Source organism: Telmatherina bonti (genome assembly GCF_933228915.1).
Source record: "Telmatherina bonti genome assembly, chromosome: 15".
Classification (NCBI taxonomy): Eukaryota; Metazoa; Chordata; class Actinopteri; order Atheriniformes; family Telmatherinidae; genus Telmatherina; species Telmatherina bonti.
This window is the reverse complement of record NC_136613.1, coordinates 36,600,144-36,622,324: the sequence shown is the minus strand read 5'-3', so window position 1 is coordinate 36,622,324 and position 22,181 is coordinate 36,600,144. Positions and strand designations below refer to the sequence as shown.

Sequence of the window (22,181 nt, the reverse complement as noted above, 5' to 3'; positions counted from 1 at the left end):
ACCACCAACTAAACCTGAAGCTGAAACATCTGGAATCTGCTGCAGCAACGCTCCGGAAAACCACCAGAAACTGGAAGATTCTTTAACAACCGCTGTTATCTACCTGCTGTCCTCACCAAACCACCTCCACCTCACCTCCATCACACACCTCACCATCACACACCTCACCTCCATCACACACCTCACCTCCATCACACACCTCACCTCCATCACACACCGTTTCCTCCATCACACACCTCACCTCCATCACACACCTCACCTCCATCACACACCGTTTCCTCCATCACACACACAGTTTCCATGTTTCCACAGGTCTTCCTGCTACTATCTACCTGCTGTCCTCACTGCAGCACCTCCACCTCAGCTGTATCCCAAACGTCTTCTTTGCTTTATTCCAGCCATAGAGGATCATTATTTTCCTGCTTTTCTCATCACTTGTTGATCTTTGGCTGCTCCTGATTGGACGTTACCGTCAGTTTAAGCTCTCTGATTGGTGGAAAGTCTGACAGGAAGTGTCTTCATCATCATGTCCAGGTGAAAATAGAGGTCTCTTAGCAACATGGTAGTGATGGTGATGAAGATGTGATAAATAATGGTGGATTTACCATCTACAGTCTCTGAATAAACACTACATGTTGTGTCGTCTGGCTCTAGTCGGTCTGGTCCTAGTCAGTCTGGTCCCAGTCAGTCTGGCTCTAGTCAGTCTGGCTCTAGTCAGTCTGGTCCTAGTCGGTCTGGCTCTAGTCAGTCTGGTTCTAGTCAGTCTGGCTCTAGTCAGTCTGGTCCCAGTCAGTCTGGCTCTAGTCAGTCTGGCTCTAGTCGGTCTGGTCCTAGTTGGTCTGGTCCTAGTCGGTCTGGCTCTAGGCAGTCTGGCTCTAGGCAGTCTGGCTCTAGTCGGTCTGGTCCTAGTCAGTCTGGTCCCAGTCAGTCTGGCTCTAGTCGGTCTGGTCCTAGTCAGTCTGGTCCTAGTCAGTCTGGTCCTAGTCATACTGGTTCTAGTCAGTCTGGTCCTAGTCAGTCTGGTCGCGGTCAGTCTGGTCCTCGTCAGGTTCTGGTCAGTCTGGTCCTAGTCAGTCTGGTCCCAGTCAGTCTGGTCCTAGTCATACTAGTTCTAGTCAGTCTGGTCCCATTCATACTGGTTCTTGTCAGTCTGGTTCAAGTCAGTCTGGTCGCGGTCAGTCTGGTCCTAGTCAGGTTCTGGTCAGTCTGGTCCTAGTCATACTAGTACTAGTCAGTCTGGTTCCAGTCATACTAGTTCTAGTCAGTCTGGCTCTAGTCAGTCTGGTCCTAGTCAGTCTGGTTCTAGTCAGTCTGGTCCTAGTCATACTAGTACTAGTCAGTCTGGTTCCAGTCATACTAGTTCTAGTCAGTCTGGCTCTAGTCAGTCTGGTCCTAGTCAGTCTGGTTCTAGTCAGTCTGGTCCTAGTCAGTCTGGTTCTAGTCAGTCTGGATCCAGTCATACTGGTTGTAGTCAGTCTGGCTCTAGTCGGTCTGGTCCTAGTCATACTGGTTCTAGTCAGTCTGGTCGCAGTCATACTGGTCCTAGTCATACTGGTCCCAGTCAGTCTGGTTCTGGTCAGTCTGCTTCTAGTCAGTCTGGTTCTAGTCAGTCTGGTCCAAGTCAGTCTGGTCGCGGTCAGTCTGGTCCTTGTCAGGTTCTGGTCAGTCTGGTCCTAGTCAGTCTGGTCCCAGTCAGTCTGGTCCTAGTCATACTAGTTCTAGTCAGTCTGGTTCCAGTCATACTGGTTCTAGTCAGTCTGGCTCTAGTCGGTCTGGTCCTAGTCATACTGGTTCTAGTCAGTCTGGTCGCAGTCATACTGGTCCTAGTCATACTGGTCCCAGTCAGTCTGGTTCTGGTCAGTCTGCTTCTAGTCAGTCTGGTTCTAGTCATACTGGTCACAGTCAGTCTGGTTCCAGTCAGTGTGGTTCTAGTCTGTCTGGTCCTAGTCAGTCTGGTCCTAGTCAGTCTGGTCCTAGTCAGTCTGGTCCTAGTCATACTAGTTCTAGTCAGTCTGGTTCCAGTCATACTGGTTCTAGTCAGTCTGGTCGCGGTCAGTCTGGTCCCAGTCAGTCTGGCTTTAGGCAGTCTGGCTCTAGGCAGTCTGGCTCTAGTCGGTCTGGTTCTAGTCAGTCTGGTCCTGTCAGTCTGGTCCTAGTCAATCTGGCTCTAGTCAGTCTGGTCCTAGTCAGTCTGGTCCTCGTCAGGTTCTGGTCAGTCTGGTCCCAGTCAGTCTGGTCCTAGTCATACTAGTTCTAGTCAGTCTGGTCCCAGTCATACTGGTTCTAGTCAGTCTGGTCCCAGTCATACTGGTCCGAGTCATACTGGTCCCAGTCAGTCTGGTTCTAGTCAGTCTGGTTCTAGTCAGTCAGGTTCTAGTCAGTCTGGTCCAAGTCAGTCTGGTTCTAGTCAGTCTGGTCCTAGTCAGTCTGGTTGCGGTCAGTCTGGTCCTAGGCATACTACTTCTAGTCAGTCTGGTTCTGGTCAGTCTGGTCCTAGTCAGTCTGGTTCTGGTCAGTCTGGTCCTAGTCATACTAGTTCTAGTCAGTCTGGTCCTAGGCATACTAGTTCTAGTCAGTCTGATTCCAGTCATACTGGTTCTAGTCAGTCTGGTCCCAGTCATACTGGTCCTGGTCAGTCTGGTCCCAGTCAGTCTGGTCCTAGTCAGTCTGACCCTAGTCAGTCTGGTTCTGGTCAGTCTGGTCCCAGTCATACTGGTCCTAGTCAGTCTGGTCCCAGTCAGTCTGGTTCTAATCAGTCTGGTTCCAGTCACTGGTCCCAGTCATACAGGTCCTAGTCAGTCTGGTCGCAGTCATACTGGTTCTAGTCAGTCTGGTCCTAGTCATACTGATTCTAGTGATACTGGTTCTAGTCAGTCTGGCTCCAGTCAGTCTGGTCCTAGTCAGTCTGGTTCTAGTCAGTCTGGTCCAAGTCAGTCTGGTTCTGGTCAGTCTGGCTCTAGTCAGTCTGGTCCCAGTCATACTGGTTCTAGTCAGTCTGGCTCTAGTCAGTCTGGTCCCAGTCATACTGGTTCTAGTCAGTCTGGTCCCAGTCATACTGGTTCTAGTCAGTCTGGTTCCAGTCAGTCTGGTCCTAGTCAGTCAGGTCCCAGTCATACTGATTCTAGTCAGTCTGGTTCTAGTCAGTCAGGTCCCAGTCATACTGATCCTAGTCAGTCTGGTCCGAGTCATACTAGTTTTAGTCAGTCTGGTCCGAGTCATACTGGTCAGTCAGTCTGGTCCGAGTCATACTGGTTCTAGTCAGTCTGGTCCGAGTCATACTGGTTCTAGTCAGTCTGGTCCGAGTCATACTGGTCACAGTCAGTCTGGTCCAAGTCATACTGGTTCTAGTCAGTCTGGTCCGAGTCATACTGGTCACAGTCAGTCTGGTCCCAGTCATACTGGTCTTAGTCAGTGTGGTTCCAGTCATACTGGTCCCAGTCATACTGGTCCTAGTCATACTGGTTCTAGTCAGTCTGGTCCTAGTCAGTCTGGTTCCAGTCAGTCTGGTTCTAGTCAGTGGTTGTAGTCTGTCTGGTTTCAGTCAGTCTGGTTCCAGTCAGTCTGGTTCTGGTCAGTCTGGTCCTAGTCATACTAGTTCTAGTCAGTCTGGTCCTAGGCATACTAGTTCTAGTCAGTCTGGTTCCAGTCATACTGGTTGTAGTCAGTCTGGTCCTGGTCAGTCTGGTCGCAGTCATACTGGTTCTAGTCAGTCTGGTCCTAGTCATACTGATTCTAGTGATACTGGTTCTAGTCAGTCTGGCTCCAGTCAGTCTGGTCCTAGTCAGTCTGGTTCTAGTCAGTCTGGTCCCAGTCATACTGATTCTAGTCAGTCTGGTTCTAGTCAGTCAGGTCCCAGTCATACTGGTCCTAGTCAGTCTGGTCCGAGTCATACTGGTTCTTGTCAATCTGGTCCGAGTCATACTGGTCAGTCAGTCTGGTCCGAGTCATACTAGTTTTAGTCAGTCTGGTCCGAGTCATACTGGTCAGTCAGTCTGGTCCGAGTCATACTGGTTCTAGTCAGTCTGGTCCGAGTCATACTGGTCACAGTCAGTCTGGTCCCAGTCATACTGGTCTTAGTCAGTCTGGTTCCAGTCATACTGGTCCCAGTCATACTGGTCCTAGTCATACTGGTTCTAGTCAGTCTGGTCCTAGTCAGTCTGGTTCTAGTCAGTCTGGTTCCAGTCAGTCTGGTTCTAGTCATAGTGGTTGTAGTCTGTCTGGTTCCAGTCAGTCTGGTTCCAGTCAGTCTGGTTCTGGTCAGTCTGGTCCTAGTCATACTAGTTCTAGTCAGTCTGGTCCTAGGCATACTAGTTCTAGTCAGTCTGGTTCCAGTCATACTGGTTGTAGTCAGTCTGGTCCTGGTCAGTCTGGTCCTAGTCAGTCTGGTCCCAGTCAGTCTGACCCTAGTCAGTCTGGTCCGAGTCATACTGGTCCTAGTCAGTCTGGTCCCAGTCAGTCTGACCCTAATCAGTCTGGTTCCAGTCATACTGGTCCCAGTCATACAGGTCCTCGTCAGTCTGGTCCCAGTCATACTGGTTCTAGTCAGTCTGGTCCTAGTCATACTGGTTATAGTCAGTCTGGCTCCAGTCAGTCCGGTCCTAGTCATACTGATTCTAGTCAGTCTGGTTCTAGTCAGTCTGGCTCCAGTCAGTCTGGTTCTAGTCAGTCTGGCTCCAGTCAGTCTGGTCCTAGTCAGTCTGGTTCTAGTCCGTCTGGTCCCAGTCATACTGGTTCTAGTCAGTCTGGTTTCAGTCATACTGGTCCTAGTCATACGTGTCCTACCAGTTCGGTAGTTGCCGTGAGGTACGGTCAGGTACGGACCCAGACCTGCTGGTGGAAACAGAACCCTCCGGACCTGAAGTTGGTGCTGGGGAAGTGGAGCAGAAGGAAAGCAGCGTCCAAACGCTGAAGTTTGGTCGATCTGTCATCTGATTGGACGAGGAGGAGATGCTGGACTGGTTCTGGTCCAGTGGACCAAACAAACTGCAGATTTCCTGCATCACTGAGGATCAGAGCGGCTGTCCTGCCTGACCCGAACAGGAAGCTGCTCATCCTCCAGCTGTGGATCCAGAGAGACGTTGGGTTTTAACTGTAATGATGGAACTCTGAAATGAACAAAATGTTGACATTTTTCTGCTGTGATTTAATTTCCGTCATCCCTTTTATTTTCAACTGTTTTTAACCCTTAATGTCGACTTTCCTCGACAGTCTAAGAACTAAATGCATATTGTAAAACATGCGCGACGTGTCATTCAGGAGTAGCAGTAAATGTAAAGAATTAGATTAAATAAGTCGGATGTTAATAGGTTAAATGGTTGCTTAGGTTACCTGGTTAACCTGCAGCTTGCTCTTTTATTTATACTGTACACACTGGACTCTTATTGTGAAAATTCGTTCCTGTTGACTGGTTTAGTCAGCTCTCAGGATTAAATCTGTTCCTCCTGACTGGGTCTAGTTTGTCTGGGGGGGGGGGGGGGGGGTTGCTTGTATTAAGGGGTGGGGGGGGTTGCCTATATTAAGGGGTAAATATGTTGCAGCTGCTGATTTGTGCAGGTTGTTTATAAAAACTCAGCATGTGGTGCAGGTGTGTTTATTTGTGCAGCGAAGTTTTTATTTTATGTTTATTTGCGGTCTGGGAATGTCTGGCCATCCTGCATCGTCCTTTTCTGTCCAAAATCAGCTGTTTGGGAAGGAAAATAAATCTGTTTTTCTGTAAAGGATCATTTCCTCCTGTTGGTCTTTCTATAAACTTTAGGAAGTGAAAGATGCTGTTTGTGGCAGAAATAAAGGAACATTTCCGTCAGCTGGTTTCTTTTTGCATTTATTGAATCTTTATCGGTGTTTTCTGATGTTTTCAACCTGCTGGAAGTTTTCTCTTTGTTTCCACACAAACATAAAATACTGTAAACAGAAGGAAAACAACAGATGAAGAGTTTGGTTAGACGCAGTTACAATCTTAGGTCTGAGATTAATGAAGTTTGTCCATTTCTTCTGTATTTTACCAGTTGCAGTGATTATCTGGCATCAGTAACTCGCCGAGCGGAGCGACCAATCAGAAGTCATGACTTGAGCCTTTGCTTAAATGAACTCATCTGATGAAATGAGGAGGAAAGAATTATTTATGTTTTTAACGTAAATTCATCTCTGATTAATTCATTTATTATAAATTCTTAGTTTTTCCTAATTTAATTTATGACAGATTTAGTAAAAGTGCAGAAATGATCCTGGAACGGCCGAGTGGCTGGTGATGTAGTCCCACGCAGCGGCGGCAGCGCCAGGCCCATGGAGGGGGACTGGGGCTCTGACTGGGTTCTGAAGGGAACCAGCAGGTGTGAGGTGTGTTCTGCCAGGTGGCTCTCCTGACCTCGACACCTCGGGGTCCGCTGCTCCTCCATCAGGCTTAACTGTGAGATCAACAAGGAACCATCACAGCTGATAACCTCGCTTCAGATCGCCATCTCCTTCAGGTACAATAAACATCACAAATAAAATAATGATGGGAAAATATCCAGGAAGTCGGGAAATGAAACACTAAACTTTATGTCTGTAGCAGCGCTTCGACACAGAAGACGTTGTTGTTCCTGTTTTAACACGTTAATACGGACTAAAAGCTGCTGGGTTCAAACTAAGGAGTTCATTTCACACAGTTATCTGCATTCATGCTTCAACCATTATGTGACCTGGAAGTTGTTTCCAGTTATCTAGTGGCCCCCGCGGGGGGCCGACCCCAGGTTGGGAACCATGAGACGTGAAGGTGAACGCCGCCCTGCACCTGGACAGGTAACGCTGCACGGTGGAGCCGTTTGTGCAGACAGGAGCTCATGTCTGGACATCAGCCACACTTCCAGTTCTCCCAGTACAGGCCACAGTCACAGGGAACTGGGAATGAGGGACCTCAGCTGCAGTCATGATGCTCTCAGGGTCCGGTTCCTGTCTAACAAAGCTGCTTATAAATCCTTCTGACAGAATAAAAGCAGTGTCATAAAGTCATCAGAGCAGTAGAAACACCGTTTAATGAAGACATTTTTCTCTTTTTCATCTTTTAAAACATTTTATCTGCAGGAGATTCAGTTTTAATATAAAATCCCAAACTAGTCTGACAGAATGATCCTCGTTCTCATGAAGTCCGACTAAGTGATTAAACCTGATCAGAGATGTTTTATTTCTTCTTCTTTCTGCTGAGAGCGAAACACAAACATGATGAAACTCAGCACGTCGCCACCTCATCTGACTCACTTTAAATCCTGGTTTCCATGGCGATAACTCAGGGGGAGCTGTTCAGATACCGGAGCGCAAAATCACTTCAAGCAGGTGTTCATGTCCATGTTCCGGTACAGACGGCATCGCTGCGTCGCTGCCATGACACACCGAAGCAACACACTACAAACAGCACGAAGAAAACACACTTCTCTTTCTGCAGAAACCCCCGGCTTGGGTACGGGGCACGCCGTAGTCAGGGCGAAGACAACACAACACAAACACTGCACGGATCAGGTCAGGCTCAACCAGACCACGTAGACGCCGCTTTTAATCCGGAATAAAAGTTTAATCTGCTTTAAAGAGAGGAGAATCAACGTGTGAACACAATACAATCTGGAATAAACCCAGTTCTGGAGAAAGTGGCTGGTTTAGATACGGTCCTTCTGCTCATCCCGCTCCCGTCTCTGGTACCGCCTCTTCTTCCTCCTCCTCTTCTTCTTCCTCTTCCTCCTCCTCCTCTTCTTCCTCTTCTTCCTCCTCTGACGAGGCTGATGGAGAGGAGGAGGAGGCTGATGGAGAGGAGGTCTTCATCGCAGGCCGTCTGCTGCCGTCATGCTGGTGATGACATCGTAGCGCTCTTCGCTGGTGGAAGGCAGGAAAACCCTCTGCTCAGGGTGACGCTCTGGAAACAGCTGGAGGACAGAAGAACATCGGTCAGAGATGCAGGTAGAACCCTGAAGGAGGAACCGACCGACCCGGAGAGCTGGGTTAAAGAAACATTCATCTCTTCATTTTTATTCCTTCAACTTATAAAACATGGACATTCTCTCTCTAAACGTTTCCTTTTCTACCGACGGTGTAGCGTCACCGACGTCCAACATGAGCAGCTTCCAGGTTCTCCTCCCTCACAGATTCACCCCAACCAGGATTACAGAGACCTCTGGTCTCCCCTTCATCAGCTGCTAAAGTCCTGCTGGAGGTTCTCCTTCCTGGTTCTGGTCCTGCGGGAGGTTCTCCTTCCTGGTTCTGGTCCTGCGGGAGGCTTGATGTGAATCATGGATCACAGTGAAGTGACAAGAAGGTTCTGTAAAGGTTCTGTGAGGTTCTGCGTGGTTCTGTGAGGTTCTGTCAAGGTTCTGTAAAGGTTCTGTCAAGGTTCTGTAAAGGTTCTGAGGATCTGTAAAGGTTCTGTGAGGTTCTGCATGGTTCTGTAAAGGTTCTGTGAGGTTCTGTAAAAGGTTCTGTAAAAGTTCTGTAAAGGGTCTGTGAGGTTCTGTAAAGGTTCTGTGAGGTTCTGTCAAGGTTCTATGAGGTTCTGTCAAGGTTCTGTGAGGTTCTGTCAAGGTTCTGTCAAGGTTCTGTCAAGGTTCTATGAGGTTCCGTAAAGGTTCTGTAAAGGTTCTGTGAGGTTCTGTAAAGGTTCTGTAAAGGCTCTGAGGTTCTGTAAGGTTCGGTGAGGTTCTGTAAAGGTTCTGTAAAGGTTCGGTGAGGTTCTGTAAAGGTTCTGTGAGGTTATGTAAAGGCTCTGTGAGGTTCTGTAAGGTTCTGTGAGGTTCTGTAAAGGTTCTGTGAGGTTCTGCGAGGTTCTGCTAGGTTCTGTAAGGTTCTGTGAGGTTCTGTAAAGTTCTGTGAGGTTCTGTCAAGGTTCTGTGAGGTTCTGTAAAAGGTTCTGTGAGGTTCTGTAAAAGGTTCGGTCAAGGTTCTATGAGGTTCTGTGAAGGTTCTGAGGTTCTGTAAAGGTTCTGTAAAGGTTCGGTGAGGTTCTGTAAAGGTTCTGTGAGGTTATGTAAAGGCTCTGTGAGGTTCTGTAAGGTTCTGTGAGGTTCTGTAAAGGTTCTGTGAGGTTCTGCGAGGTTCTGCTAGGTTCTGTAAGGTTCTGTGAGGTTCTGTGAGGTTCTGTAAAGTTCTGTGAGGTTCTGTCAAGGTTCTGTGAGGTTCTGTAAAAGGTTCGGTCAAGGTTCTATGAGGTTCTGTGAAGGTTCTGAGGTTCTGTAAAGGTTCTGTGAGGTTCTGTAAAGGTTCTGTGAGGTTCTGTAAAGGCTCTGTAAAGGCTCTGAGGATCTGTAAAGGTTCTGTGAGGTTCTGTAAAGGTTCTGTAAGGTTCTGTAAAGGTTCTGTAAGGTTCTGTAAAGGCTCTGTGAGGTTCTGTAAAGGTTCTGTGAGGTTCTGTGAGGTTCTGTAAAGGTTCTGTGAGGTTCTGTAAAGGTTCTGTGAGGTTCTGTAAAGGCTCTGTGAGGTTCTGTAAAGGCTCTGTGAGGTTCTGTAAAGTTCTGTGAGGTTCTGTCAAGGATCTGTGAGGTCCTGTAAAGTTCTGTGAGGTCCTGTCAAGGTTCTGTGAGGTTCTGTAAAGGCTCTGTAAAGGTTCTGTGAAGTTCTGTGAGGTTCTGAGAGGTTCTGTAAAGGCTCTGTAAAGGCTCTGTGAGGTTCTGTAATGGTTCTGTGAGGTTCTGTAAAGGCTCTGTAAAGGTTCTGTGAGGATCTGTAAAGGTTCTGTGAGGTTCTGTAAAGGTTCTGTGAGGTTCTGTAAAGTTCTGTGAGGTTCTGTAAAGGTTCTGTGAGGTTCTGTAAAGGTTCTGAGAGGTTCTGTAAAGGCTCTGTGAGGTTCTGTAAAGGTTCTGTGAGGTTCTGTAAAGGTTCTGTGAGGTTCTGTGAGGTTCTGTAAAGGTTCTGTGTTCTGTAAAGGTTCTGTAAGGTTCTGTAAAGGCTCTGTGAGGTTCTGTAAAGGTTCTGTAAGGTTCTGTAAGGTTCTGTGAGGTTCTGTAAAGTTCTGTGAGGTTCTGTCAAGGTTCTGTGAGGTTCTGTAAAAGGTTCTGTGAGGTTCTGTAAAAGGTTCGGTCAAGGTTCTATGAGGTTCTGTGAAGGTTCTGAGGTTCTGTAAAGGTTCTGTAAAGGTTCGGTGAGGTTCTGTAAAGGTTCTGTGAGGTTATGTAAAGGCTCTGTGAGGTTCTGTAAGGTTCTGTGAGGTTCTGTAAAGGTTCTGTGAGGTTCTGCGAGGTTCTGCTAGGTTCTGTAAGGTTCTGTGAGGTTCTGTGAGGTTCTGTAAAGTTCTGTGAGGTTCTGTCAAGGTTCTGTGAGGTTCTGTAAAAGGTTCGGTCAAGGTTCTATGAGGTTCTGTGAAGGTTCTGAGGTTCTGTAAAGGTTCTGTGAGGTTCTGTAAAGGTTCTGTGAGGTTCTGTAAAGGCTCTGTAAAGGCTCTGAGGATCTGTAAAGGTTCTGTGAGGTTCTGTAAAGGTTCTGTAAGGTTCTGTAAAGGTTCTGTAAGGTTCTGTAAAGGCTCTGTAAGGTTCTGTAAAGGTTCTGTGAGGTTCTGTAAAGGTTCTGTGAGGTTCTGTAAAGGTTCTGTGAGGTTCTGTAAAGGCTCTGTGAGGTTCTGTAAAGTTCTGTGAGGTTCTGTCAAGGATCTGTGAGGTCCTGTAAAGTTCTGTGAGGTCCTGTCAAGGTTCTGTGAGGTCCTGTCAAGGCTCTGTAAAGGTTCTGTGAAGTTCTGTGAAGTTCTGTGAGGTTCTGTGAGGTTCTGTGAAGGTTCTGAGAGGTTCTGTAAAGGCTCTGTAAAGGCTCTGTGAGGTTCTGTAATGGTTCTGTGAGGTTCTGTAAAGGCTCTGTAAAGGCTCTGTGAGGATCTGTAAAGGTTCTGTGAGGTTCTGTAAAGGTTCTGTGAGGTTCTGTAAAGTTCTGTGAGGTTCTGTAAAGGTTCTGTGAGGTTCTGTAAAGGTTCTGAGAGGTTCTGTAAAGGCTCTGTAAAGGCTCTGTGAGGTTCTGTAAAGGTTCTGTGAGGTTCTGTAAAGGCTCTGAGGATCTGTAAAGGTTCTGTGAGGTTCTGTAAAGGTTCTGTGAGGTTCTGTGAGGTTCTGTAAAGGTTCTGTGTTCTGTAAAGGTTCTGTAAGGTTCTGTAAAGGCTCTGTGAGGTTCTGTAAAGGTTCTGTGAGGTTCTGTAAAGGCTCTGTGAGGTTCTGTGAAGGTTCTGTAAGGTTCTGTAAGGTTCTGTGAGGTTCTGTAAAGGTTCTGTGAGGTTCTGTGAGGTTCTGTCAAGGTTCTGTGAGGTTCTGTCAGTTCTGTCAAGGTTCTGTGAGGTTCTGTCAAGGTTCTGTGAGGTTCTGTAAAGGCTCTGTAAAGGTTCTGTGAAGTTCTGTGAGGTTCTGTAAAGGCTCTGTGAGGTTCTGTGAAGGTTCTGTAAGGTTCTGTAAAGGTTCTGTGAGGTTCTGTAAGGTTCTGTGAGGTTCTGTAAAGGTTCTGTGAGGTTCTGTCAAGGTTCTGTGAGGTTCTGTCAAGGTTCTGTGAGGTTCTGTCAAGGTTCTGTGAGGTTCTGTAAAGTTCTGTGAGGTTCTGTCAAGGTTCTGTGAGGTTCTGTAAAGTTCTGTGAGGTTCTGTCAAGGTTCTGTGAGGTTCTGTCAAGGTTCTGTGAGGTTCTGTGAGGTTCTGTCAAGGTTCTGTGAGGTTCTGTAAAGGCTCTGTAAAGGTTCTGTGAAGTTCTGTGAGGTTCTGTGAGGTTCTGTAAAGGTTCTGAGAGGTTCTGTAAAGGCTCTGTAAAGGCTCTGTGAGGTTCTGTAAAGGTTCTGTAAAGGCTCTGTAAAGGCTCTGAGGATCTGTAAAGGTTCTGTGAGGTTCTGTGAGGTTCTGTAAAGGTTCTGTGAGGTTCTGTGAAGTTCTGTGAAGTTCAGTGAGGTTCTGTGAGGTTCTGTAAAGGCTCTGAGGATCTGTAAAGGTTCTGTGAGGTTCTGTGAGGTTCTGTAAAGGTTCTGTGAGGTTCTGTGAAGTTCTGTAAGGTTCAGTGAGGTTCTGTGAGGTTCTGAGAGGTTCTGTGAGGTTCTGAGAGGTTCTGTAAAGGCTCTGTAAAGGCTCTGTGAGGTTCTGTAAAGGTTCTGTGAGTTTCTGTAAAGGCTCTGTAAAGGCTCTGAGGATCTGTAAAGGTTCTGTGAGGTTCTGTGAGGTTCTGTGAGGTTCTGTAAAGGCTCTGTGAGGTTCTGTAAAGGTTCTGTAAAGGCTCTGTGAGATTCTGTAAAGGTTCTGTGAAGGTTCTGTGAGGTTCTGTAAAGGTTCTGTGAGGTTCTGTAAAGGTTCTGTAAAGGTTCTGTAAGGTTCTGTAAAGGCTCTGTGAAGGTTCTGTGAGGTTCTGTAAAGGCTCTGTGAGGTTCTGTAAAGGTTCTGTGAGGTTCTGTAAAGGCTCTGAGGTTCTGTAAAGGCTCTGTGAGGTTCTGTAAAGGCTCTGTGAGGTTCTGTAAAGGCTCTGTGAGGTTCTGTAAAGGTTCTGTGAGGTTCTGTGAGGTTCTGTAAAGGTTCTGTGTTCTGTAAAGGTTCTGTAAGGTTCTGTAAAGGCTCTGTGAGGTTCTGTAAAGGTTCTGTAAGGTTCTGTAAGGTTCTGTGAGGTTCTGTAAAGTTCTGTGAGGTTCTGTCAAGGTTCTGTGAGGTTCTGTAAAAGGTTCTGTGAGGTTCTGTAAAAGGTTCGGTCAAGGTTCTATGAGGTTCTGTGAAGGTTCTGAGGTTCTGTAAAGGTTCTGTAAAGGTTCGGTGAGGTTCTGTAAAGGTTCTGTGAGGTTATGTAAAGGCTCTGTGAGGTTCTGTAAAGGTTCTGTGAGGTTCTGCGAGGTTCTGCTAGGTTCTGCGAGGTTCTGCTAGGTTCTGTAAGGTTCTGTGAGGTTCTGTGAGGTTCTGTAAAGTTCTGTGAGGTTCTGTCAAGGTTCTGTGAGGTTCTGTAAAAGGTTCGGTCAAGGTTCTATGAGGTTCTGTGAAGGTTCTGAGGTTCTGTAAAGGTTCTGTGAGGTTCTGTAAAGGCTCTGTAAAGGCTCTGAGGATCTGTAAAGGTTCTGTGAGGTTCTGTAAAGGTTCTGTAAGGTTCTGTAAAGGTTCTGTAAGGTTCTGTAAAGGCTCTGTGAGGTTCTGTAAAGGTTCTGTGAGGTTCTGTAAAGGTTCTGTGAGGTTCTGTAAAGGTTCTGTGAGGTTCTGTAAAGGCTCTGTGAGGTTCTGTAAAGGCTCTGTGAGGTTCTGTAAAGGCTCTGTGAGGTTCTGTCAAGGATCTGTGAGGTCCTGTAAAGTTCTGTGAGGTCCTGTAAAGTTCTGTGAGGTCCTGTCAAGGTTCTGTGAGGTCCTGTCAAGGCTCTGTAAAGGTTCTGTGAAGTTCTGTGAAGTTCTGTGAGGTTCTGTGAGGTTCTGTGAAGGTTCTGAGAGGTTCTGTAAAGGCTCTGTAAAGGCTCTGTGAGGTTCTGTAATGGTTCTGTGAGGTTCTGTAAAGGCTCTGTAAAGGCTCTGTGAGGATCTGTAAAGGTTCTGTGAGGTTCTGTAAAGGTTCTGTGAGGTTCTGTAAAGGTTCTGTGAGGTTCTGTAAAGGTTCTGAGAGGTTCTGTAAAGGCTCTGTAAAGGCTCTGTGAGGTTCTGTAAAGGTTCTGTGAGGTTCTGTAAAGGCTCTGAGGATCTGTAAAGGTTCTGTGAGGTTCTGTAAAGGTTCTGTGAGGTTCTGTGAGGTTCTGTAAAGGTTCTGTGTTCTGTAAAGGTTCTGTAAGGTTCTGTAAAGGCTCTGTGAGGTTCTGTAAAGGTTCTGTGAGGTTCTGTAAAGGCTCTGTGAGGTTCTGTGAAGGTTCTGTAAGGTTCTGTAAGGTTCTGTGAGGTTCTGTAAAGGTTCTGTGAGGTTCTGTCAAGGTTCTGTGAGGTTCTGTGAGGTTCTGTGAGGTTCTGTCAAGGTTCTGTCAAGGTTCTGTGAGGTTCTGTCAAGGTTCTGTGAGGTTCTGTAAAGGCTCTGTAAAGGTTCTGTGAAGTTCTGTGAGGTTCTGTAAAGGCTCTGTGAGGTTCTGTGAAGGTTCTGTAAGGTTCTGTAAAGGTTCTGTGAGGTTCTGTAAGGTTCTGTGAGGTTCTGTCAAGGTTCTGTGAGGTTCTGTCAAGGTTCTGTGAGGTTCTGTCAAGGTTCTGTGAGGTTCTGTCAAGGTTCTGTGAGGTTCTGTAAAGTTCTGTAAAGTTCTGTGAGGTTCTGTCAAGGTTCTGTGAGGTTCTGTAAAGTTCTGTGAGGTTCTGTCAAGGTTCTGTGAGGTTCTGTCAAGGTTCTGTGAGGTTCTGTGAGGTTCTGTCAAGGTTCTGTGAGGTTCTGTAAAGGCTCTGTAAAGGTTCTGTGAAGTTCTGTGAGGTTCTGTGAGGTTCTGTAAAGGTTCTGAGAGGTTCTGTAAAGGCTCTGTAAAGGCTCTGTGAGGTTCTGTAAAGGTTCTGTAAAGGCTCTGTAAAGGCTCTGAGGATCTGTAAAGGTTCTGTGAGGTTCTGTGAGGTTCTGTAAAGGTTCTGTGAGGTTCTGTGAAGTTCTGTGAAGTTCAGTGAGGTTCTGTGAGGTTCTGTAAAGGCTCTGAGGATCTGTAAAGGTTCTGTGAGGTTCTGTGAGGTTCTGTAAAGGTTCTGTGAGGTTCTGTGAAGTTCTGTAAGGTTCAGTGAGGTTCTGTAAGGTTCAGTGAGGTTCTGTAAGGTTCAGTGAGGTTCTGTGAGGTTCTGAGAGGTTCTGTGAGGTTCTGAGAGGTTCTGTAAAGGCTCTGTAAAGGCTCTGTGAGGTTCTGTAAAGGTTCTGTGAGTTTCTGTAAAGGCTCTGTAAAGGCTCTGAGGATCTGTAAAGGTTCTGTGAGGTTCTGTAAAGGATCTGTAAAGGTTCTGTGAGGTTCTGTGAGGTTCTGTGAGGTTCTGTGAGGTTCTGTAAGGTTCTGTAAAGGCTCTGTGAGGTTCTGTAAAGGTTCTGTGAGGTTCTGTAAAGGCTCTGTGAGATTCTGTAAAGGTTCTGTGAAGGTTCTGTGAGGTTCTGTAAAGGTTCTGTGAGGTTCTGTAAAGGTTCTGTAAAGGTTCTGTAAGGTTCTGTAAAGGCTCTGTGAAGGTTCTGTGAGGTTCTGTAAAGGCTCTGTGAGGTTCTGTAAAGGTTCTGTGAGGTTCTGTAAAGGCTCTGAGGTTCTGTAAAGGCTCTGTGAGGTTCTGTAAAGGCTCTGTGAGGTTCTGTAAAGGTTCTGTGAGGTTCTGTAAAGGCTCTGTGAGGTTCTGTAAAGGTTCTGTGAGGTTCTGTAAAGGTTCTTTAAATGTTCTGTGAGGTTCTGTGAAGGTTCTGTGACTGGGCTGAATGCTTACGTTGGGGATGTCGTACGGAGGCTTCATCCACTCCTTGATCTTCTTAAATTTGAAGATGAGGATGTAGAAGAGGAAGGTGATGAGGATGATGAGGACGATGAAGACGACCAGACAGGTGATGATGGTAGTTCCCACTGTTTCTGGAAAACACGGAGCCGGACAGTAAACCTGCAGCTTCAGATAGAGATCCGTCAGACCGCCAGGGCGGAGCTCACCTGTCACAAGCGTGGTCTCACACTGCAAACACCGGGGGGGTCCAGCGGGCTCAGAGAAGTAGCCGTACTGCACCCGAGCACAGTACCGCCGGCCCTCCTCCAGACTGCTGAAGGTCTTTGAAGCTGCTTCTTCATATTTCTGAAAGAGAGAAGATGTCGGTCAGTCACGTGTCTTCTGACCTCTGCCTGTAGTCAGCCTGTAGGCGGAGCCAGACATGTCGGCATGGCGAATCACGCCACGCCGTGAAACATCAGAGCAGGAAATAAAACATCTACATCTGAAGACGTCTCAGCGTGAGAAGCCTCCTCGTCTCGTCTCAAACTGCGGCGATCCGCTCCACCAGCAGCAGGAGGCAGTTCTCCTTGTGGTCCAGCAGAGGGCGCCCTGCTGCCGGCCGCGGTGAGCTCGCTACGGGAGCCGATGGCGGCCGTGCAGTTAGCGTGCATCGATGGAGCAGACAAACAACAACATTTCCTACCTGCAGTCGTTCTCCTTCTCTTCCAAAGTAGATGAGATGGTTTCCGTTGTCCGCATGTCTTGTGTTGAAGACGCTGCTCTTAGTCAGGCTGACGGTCATGGACCCGGGTCCTGGACTCAGACTGAACTCTGGGCTGCAGGGTTCTCCTGGAAGGACAGGGTTAACAGTAGAAGTCTACAGCACGGCGAAGGGGGTGTGATGCTGGGGGTGACACGGCATTGTCATACAATGTGCCTCATAGTAAAATTTATTTATATAATTGCAAGTTCTACATTTTATAGCTACCGTAAAGTTACAGTTTTACACATGGCAAGTGTCTTTCTGATGAGTAGTTATTACTCCAGAAAAACAATTATCATCAAATATATAACGAAGTCCGATATGCTCGGCTGCCGTGCTTCCACTGATGACGGTGTGTTTATCCTTTCATATTTTACGTAAATGCTCTTCTTCTCTCGTCTTTTAGGACTGTCATACAGCGACAAAACTCACTTCAGCCCCTGCAGTCACAGATTCTGACAGGTCACAGATTTAGCTGTAACACCGTGAAATACTGCAGTAAAGCAGCTGACCGTGGCGTAAACGATAAAGCCTCATATGAAACATTTTCTATCGTCCAGACGAAACATATCGTCACATCGCCCAGCCCTTACATGCAGTAATACGCATCTGAGACTGAAGTTTTCCACAACTTGTCCAACAAGGTGTGTCCCATAGTCTCTGCAGGACATCAGCAGGACCACGTCTTCACCCAGCATCAAGCTTCTTCCCCCCTCCAGCAGGGACACCACAGAAGAAGAAGCTTTGGATGATGGAGGACTTTGGCAAAAACGTTTCACTCCTCGGTGTCAAAGCAAAAGCATCTGTTTTATAGAAGCAGCAGAACCGGCCCGCTTTGGCTTCAGAACCGGCCCGCTTTGGCTTCAGAACCGGCCCGCTTTGGCTTCAGGACCGGCCCGCTTTGGCTTCAGAACCGGCCCGCTTTGACTTCAGGACCCGGAAACAACCAGAACACTGCACTGTTGGACACCTGGAGAGACACCTGAAGGAAGACTGGGACATAGGAACACCTGAAGGTGGTCAGGACATCGCCCGTCACATGGACATCTATCGCTGAGTGCCGCGACCGCCTCTTGTGCCTTACCGAGGATCCTAACCCGGTACAGAGGAGACCACACGTCTGTGCCGCTGCAAAGCTCCGCTATGCACTCAAAGTAACAGTCCACTTCAACTTCCCGATATTCCGGCCCTAAAGCAACGTATGCAGTTATGTCAAAGGGTCTGTCCTGGGAGGGACCAGGAAAGGAGGACACCCCAGAACCAGTAGGCGCACCAGGCGCCTGTGCAGCTTCTTGCTTTGGGATTCAAGCTCCAGCTGGTGTAACCGAATGGTTTGCTTCATTTCCAACTTTTCCACTCCCAGTTGGAACTGCCTCAGTTGTGCTTCTTCCTGGGCCTCTAACTGCAGTCCAGCAAGTCGGACTTTCAGCCGAGCACTGGCTCTAGACCCCAGAGCCACGGTCAGAGAGGGGGTCGAATTGAGGAAGTGTGAAAGGAGTCTTGTTCCGCCTCAGGTTCCTCAGAACCGTGCTGAGACGGTCTCGTGGCGAGCCGCACGTGGACGGGTGGGAACACAGCAGATGCACCAGGAGCCTCATCCTCAGGCAGCGGAGACAACAGTTTCCTCACACCAGATCCCTCAGCTCTTTTTAACACATTGTTTAGGATGAGAGATGGAGAAGTGGACCGCAATCTGAGCCCAGTCATCTTTGGAGGAAGGAACGGGAACGTTAAGTTTCCCAACAAAACGGGAAAAGTCAGGATCCGTGACATCGGCCAGGTCCTAAGAATCTCCAGTCTGGTTTCCCGTCCTGATTTCCCTGATTCCTGGTTAATGTGCTGCAAAAACAAGAGTTTTTACCGTGATGGCTACAGGCTTCCACCGCTTCGCTGGTCCGACCGCCTCTCTCTGCTCGAACTCGGACCCGAACACACCTCTCCGCGTTTCTGATGGTGGAGACGTCGCAGGAGGACGACGGTATCCGGACACATTCGGACACATTCTGCCACTTCCTTGCACCTTCTCTGTGGACAGGAGGAAGACAGCAGCACCGCTAGCACGATCTTTTCTGAGACGTTCAGGGCCATTCATGGAGCATCTACACATGCAGTCTAACAGCATTACCCCCGGGACTCACCTGCGGTATTCCACCGTGTACATGGCGTTCTCTGCGGCGGGAGTCCACGTCAGCTGGCTGCCACTAATAATGACGTTTTCTGGCTGCGGCGGCAGCAATATTTCCTCTGGCAGAGCTGTAACAGACAGGGAGTATCATCAGACTTCACCCGGCTTCAGCATGTTCTACACAGCAAAACAGGAGGAACAGAAAGGTTCCCTCCATGTTCCAGATGGAGGACCAGGTAGAGGTCCGGACAGAGGACCAGGTAGAGGTCCGGACAGAGGACCAGGTAGAGGACCTGGTAGAGGACCAGGTAGAGGATCAGGTACAGGACCAGGTAGAGGACCAGGTAGAGGTCCAGGTAGAGGACCAGGTAGAGGACCAGGTAGAGGTCCACGTAGAGGACCAGGTAGAGGTCCAGGTAGAGGTCCAGGTAGAGGACCAGGTAGAGGACCAGGTAGAGGACCAGGTAGTGGACCAGGTAGAGGTCCAGGTAGAGGACCAGGTAGAGGACCAGGTAGAGGACCAGGTAGAGGTCCAGGTAGAGGACCAGGTAGAGGACCAGGTAGAGGACCAGGTAGAGGTCCAGGTAGAGGTCCAGGTAGAGGTCCAGGTAGAGGACCAGGTAGTGGACCAGGTAGTGGACCAGGTAGAGGACCAGGTAGAGGACCAGGTAGAGGACCAGGTAGAGGACCAGGTAGAGGTCCGGATAGAGGACCAGGTAGAGGACCAGGTAGAGGTCCAGGTAGAGGTCCAGGTAGAGGACCAGGTAGAGGACCAGGTAGAGGACCAGGTAGAGGACCAGGTAGAGGTCCAGGTAGAGGTCCAGGTAGAGGTCCAGGTAGAGGACCAGGTAGAGGTCCGGATAGAGGACCAGGTAGAGGAGTAGGTAGAGGACCAGGTAGAGGTCCGGATAGAGGACCAGGTAGAGGTCCAGGTAGAGGTCCAGGTAGAGGACCAGGTAGAGGACCAGGTAGAGGTCCGGATAGAGGTCCGGATAGAGGACCAGGTAGAGGACCAGGTAGAGGAGTAGGTAGAGGACCAGGTAGAGGACCAGGTAGAGGTCCAGGTAGAGGACCAGGTAGAGGAGTAGGTAGAGGACCAGGTAGAGGAGTAGGTAGAGGACCAGGTAGAGGAGTAGGTAGAGGTCCAGGTAGAGGACCAGGTAGAGGTCCAGGTAGAGGTCCGGATAGAGGACCAGGTAGAGGACCAGGTAGAGGAGTAGGTAGAGGACCAGGTAGAGGACCAGGTAGAGGTCCAGGTAGAGGACCAGGTAGAGGAGTAGGTAGAGGACCAGGTAGAGGTCCAGGTAGAGGACCAGGTAGAGGTCCAGGTAGAGGACCAGGTAGAGGTCCGGATAGAGGACCAGGTAGAGGTCCAGGTAGAGGACCAGGTAGAGGTCCAGGTAGAGGTCCGGATAGAGGACCGGGTAGAGGACCAGGTAGAGGACCAGGTAGAGGACCAGGTAGAGGACCAGGTAGAGGACCAGGTAGAGGTCCGGATAGAGGACCAGGTAGAGGTCCGGATAGAGGACCAGGTAGAGGACCAGGTAGAGGACCAGGTAGAGGTCCAGGTAGAGGTCCAAGTATTTTAAAATGAGTTTCTTTCATTTCGGGTGGGATTGGATATGATGTATAAACTGAAAATGACTTTTTCCTAAAGAGCGTTTAATGTTCTAATCCATTTATGATCACATTCTCTGTCTATAAGGCTGATGTCACCAATTATTATGGCGGGCAGAGAGGGAGGATTCAGGGGGAAAGGAAAAACAAAAAGGGGTTGGGATAGCTTTACATGACTCTTTTTTTAAATACTAATGTTGTACTTGGCTCTAAAGCCATTAAAACATAATATGTGACCATTTGAGCCTGACACTTTAAAATCACATCTAGGAATGAGATTAATGCCACTAATCCTCCTGAAGACAGTCTCTGGGATGTACAACTGAGATGCACTTCTTCAGCTGCCAGGAAAGAGTCACATCCATGGCTCTCCACATTTCTATCATCCCCACCACTACACCAGTTAAATGGAGAGTTTAGTTTTTTCCACATGAAGTTAAAAACAACAGAATTAACTTATTTTATTACTCTAGATAAAGTAAAAAGAGAATGAGACGGAAACTGTGGCCTAAAAGGGATTTTATATATATTTATATAAACAAACAAACAAACAAACTATTTCTGGTCATATTTCAGCGATTTGGTATTAACTAATTTATTAATTAATGTAGCTGTAGAAGATAAACTAATGTAGCTGTAGAAGAGAAACTAAAGCGTCAATCTGAGGCCTTACCGGGAACCAGAAGGTTAGAAACGAAGAGGAGGAAAAGCGGCGTCATGGCGGTTTTCACACGGAGCTTCCCGGTCCTGGAGAATTCCATGTTTTCACCCCATCTAGTCTACATTATCCACAAAAAGACATGATCTGAAAATTCACAACGACGACAGCACTTCCTCAAAAAGTCGGCAAGTTGCGGAAGTCGTCGTCTTCTTCTTCTTCTTCTTCTTCTTCTTCTTCTGCTGCTGCTGCTGCTCATAGACGTAATCATATGTCTATGGACGTAATCTATACATAGACATACTATACATAGACGCTGCGGCTGCGGAGCATCTCACGCTGCGTGTACGAGCTGACGTCTCATTGCGCCGCCATCTTGGATGGGTCTTGGATTTATCTGTAAGGTGTAGGTCCAACCACAACAATAACTTGACCAATTTTCACCTGATTTTTCTCAGTTTGGTTTGTTACAAAGTGCAGAGATATCGTTAAGACTATAAAACATTAAAAACTATGGGCTTTTATGCTAAAATGTTTTTTATATTCCTATTTAACAAAGATATAATGTAGCTGCAATATAAATAAATGTGTAAATGAAGTTGATACTAGCATGTTTGTTTATTGAGGCATTTGGATTTATCTACCTATTTTTATCTGGTCAAATAAATTATTATTCAACTTTGTAAAATGTAATTCCACACGATCTGCTTTCAATATCACCGGTTATTGCAACCGTATACTGAACAAAATACAAGAATACTTGCTGGTTTTCTCTTGACTACGGTTGACTCTTTCTTTTATTTACATTTATTAATCTATCAATATAGAGATACTGTTATACAAAGTCTGAAAATAAAGTAAAACTTGTATCAGAAACTTGTGTCAGAAAAATATTCAAAGAGCATAAACCTCCGCCAAGGTCTTTAAAAAGTTCCTGGATCCAAACGGTGATCCAAATCACCACCAAAATTAAATCAGTTCTTCACTTTCATATTTCCAACAAGTCCTAAAAATTTCATGAAAATCCATCTATAACTTTTTAAGTTATCTTGAACACAAACAGATAAACAGATAAAGCCGGTAAAAACATAACCTCCTTGGTGGAGGTAATTATGCTACCATGTAAAACTCTCTTTGTGAAGCATCAATATCATATTTATCCATAAACACCTCATAGGAGTAAAATTTATCATTTGTATTGATTATTCACTGTGTTAACATTATTTACAAACCAGTTATGTAGAAAAGTGTTCTGTTTGTGTGTAATATATACGTGTTGTTACACAGAAAACAGTTATGTGGGGAAACTACGTTGATTTTGCAGCAAGACTCGAAAGCAGAGACCCATCCAATATGGCGGCGACCCATCCAATATGGCGACGATGCTGGTTAACTCTCCAGCGCACAATGAGGCGTCTACGTATATATATTTATGTCCACTGCTATCTTTCCATAGATTTACAAAACATTTAAGGAATAAAAAGGTTTTTATTTTCAGAAGCTTGATTATTTAATTTTAATTTTCATAATCAAAATTTATTTCATATTAGTTGAATATTTAGAAGTCTAATCTCGAACATGATAAAAGGCCATTTTTTATCTATTTTGTTTAGAAGATGGATATGGATGTCTAAAAATGAACGTTTTAATAACTTCCAAAACTGAACCAAGCCCTAGGGTTGTCACCGTCCCACTGGGACAGACCCAGACTCCCCTCCCTGAACTGGACCAAGCCCTACAGGTAGGGTTGT

General features: G+C 47.1%; 1 protein-coding gene across 2 annotated transcripts; it reads right to left on the bottom strand.

The window, feature by feature from the left end:
- Positions 1–6,999: 6,999 nt before the first annotated feature.
- Positions 7,000–20,664, bottom strand: LOC306766157 (uncharacterized protein). 2 transcript variants are annotated; one of them, XM_079253777.1, is made up of 7 exons: positions 20,446–20,664; positions 18,169–18,283; positions 17,892–18,055; positions 15,971–16,116; positions 15,492–15,630; positions 15,277–15,416; positions 7,000–7,892 (listed from the first exon to the last, which is right to left on the bottom strand). In XM_079253777.1, exons 1-7 carry the CDS (start codon positions 20,531–20,533, stop codon positions 7,788–7,790), a joined length of 897 nt encoding a protein of 298 aa, XP_079109903.1. In that variant the 5' UTR covers positions 20,534–20,664; the 3' UTR covers positions 7,000–7,787. The 2 variants fall into 2 exon arrangements, with proteins under 2 accessions (XP_079109903.1, XP_079109904.1); XM_079253778.1 differs by having other exon boundaries at positions 15,277–15,410.
- Positions 20,665–22,181: the final 1,517 nt, after the last annotated feature.

Bases quoted from the DNA above. Each gene is read 5' to 3' on its own strand.
- LOC306766157 (XM_079253777.1), bottom strand. From the start codon at position 20,533: ATGGAATTCTCCAGGACCGGGAAGCTCCGTGTGAAAACCGCCATGACG. The intron at 18,056-18,168 runs GTGAGTCCCGGG...TCCTGTCCACAG, and splicing joins TACACGGTGGAATACCGCAG to AGAAGGTGCAAGGAAGTGGC. The intron at 16,117-17,891 runs GTAAAAACTCTT...CTGTCCTTCCAG, and splicing joins GGAAGCCTGTAGCCATCACG to GAGAACCCTGCAGCCCAGAG.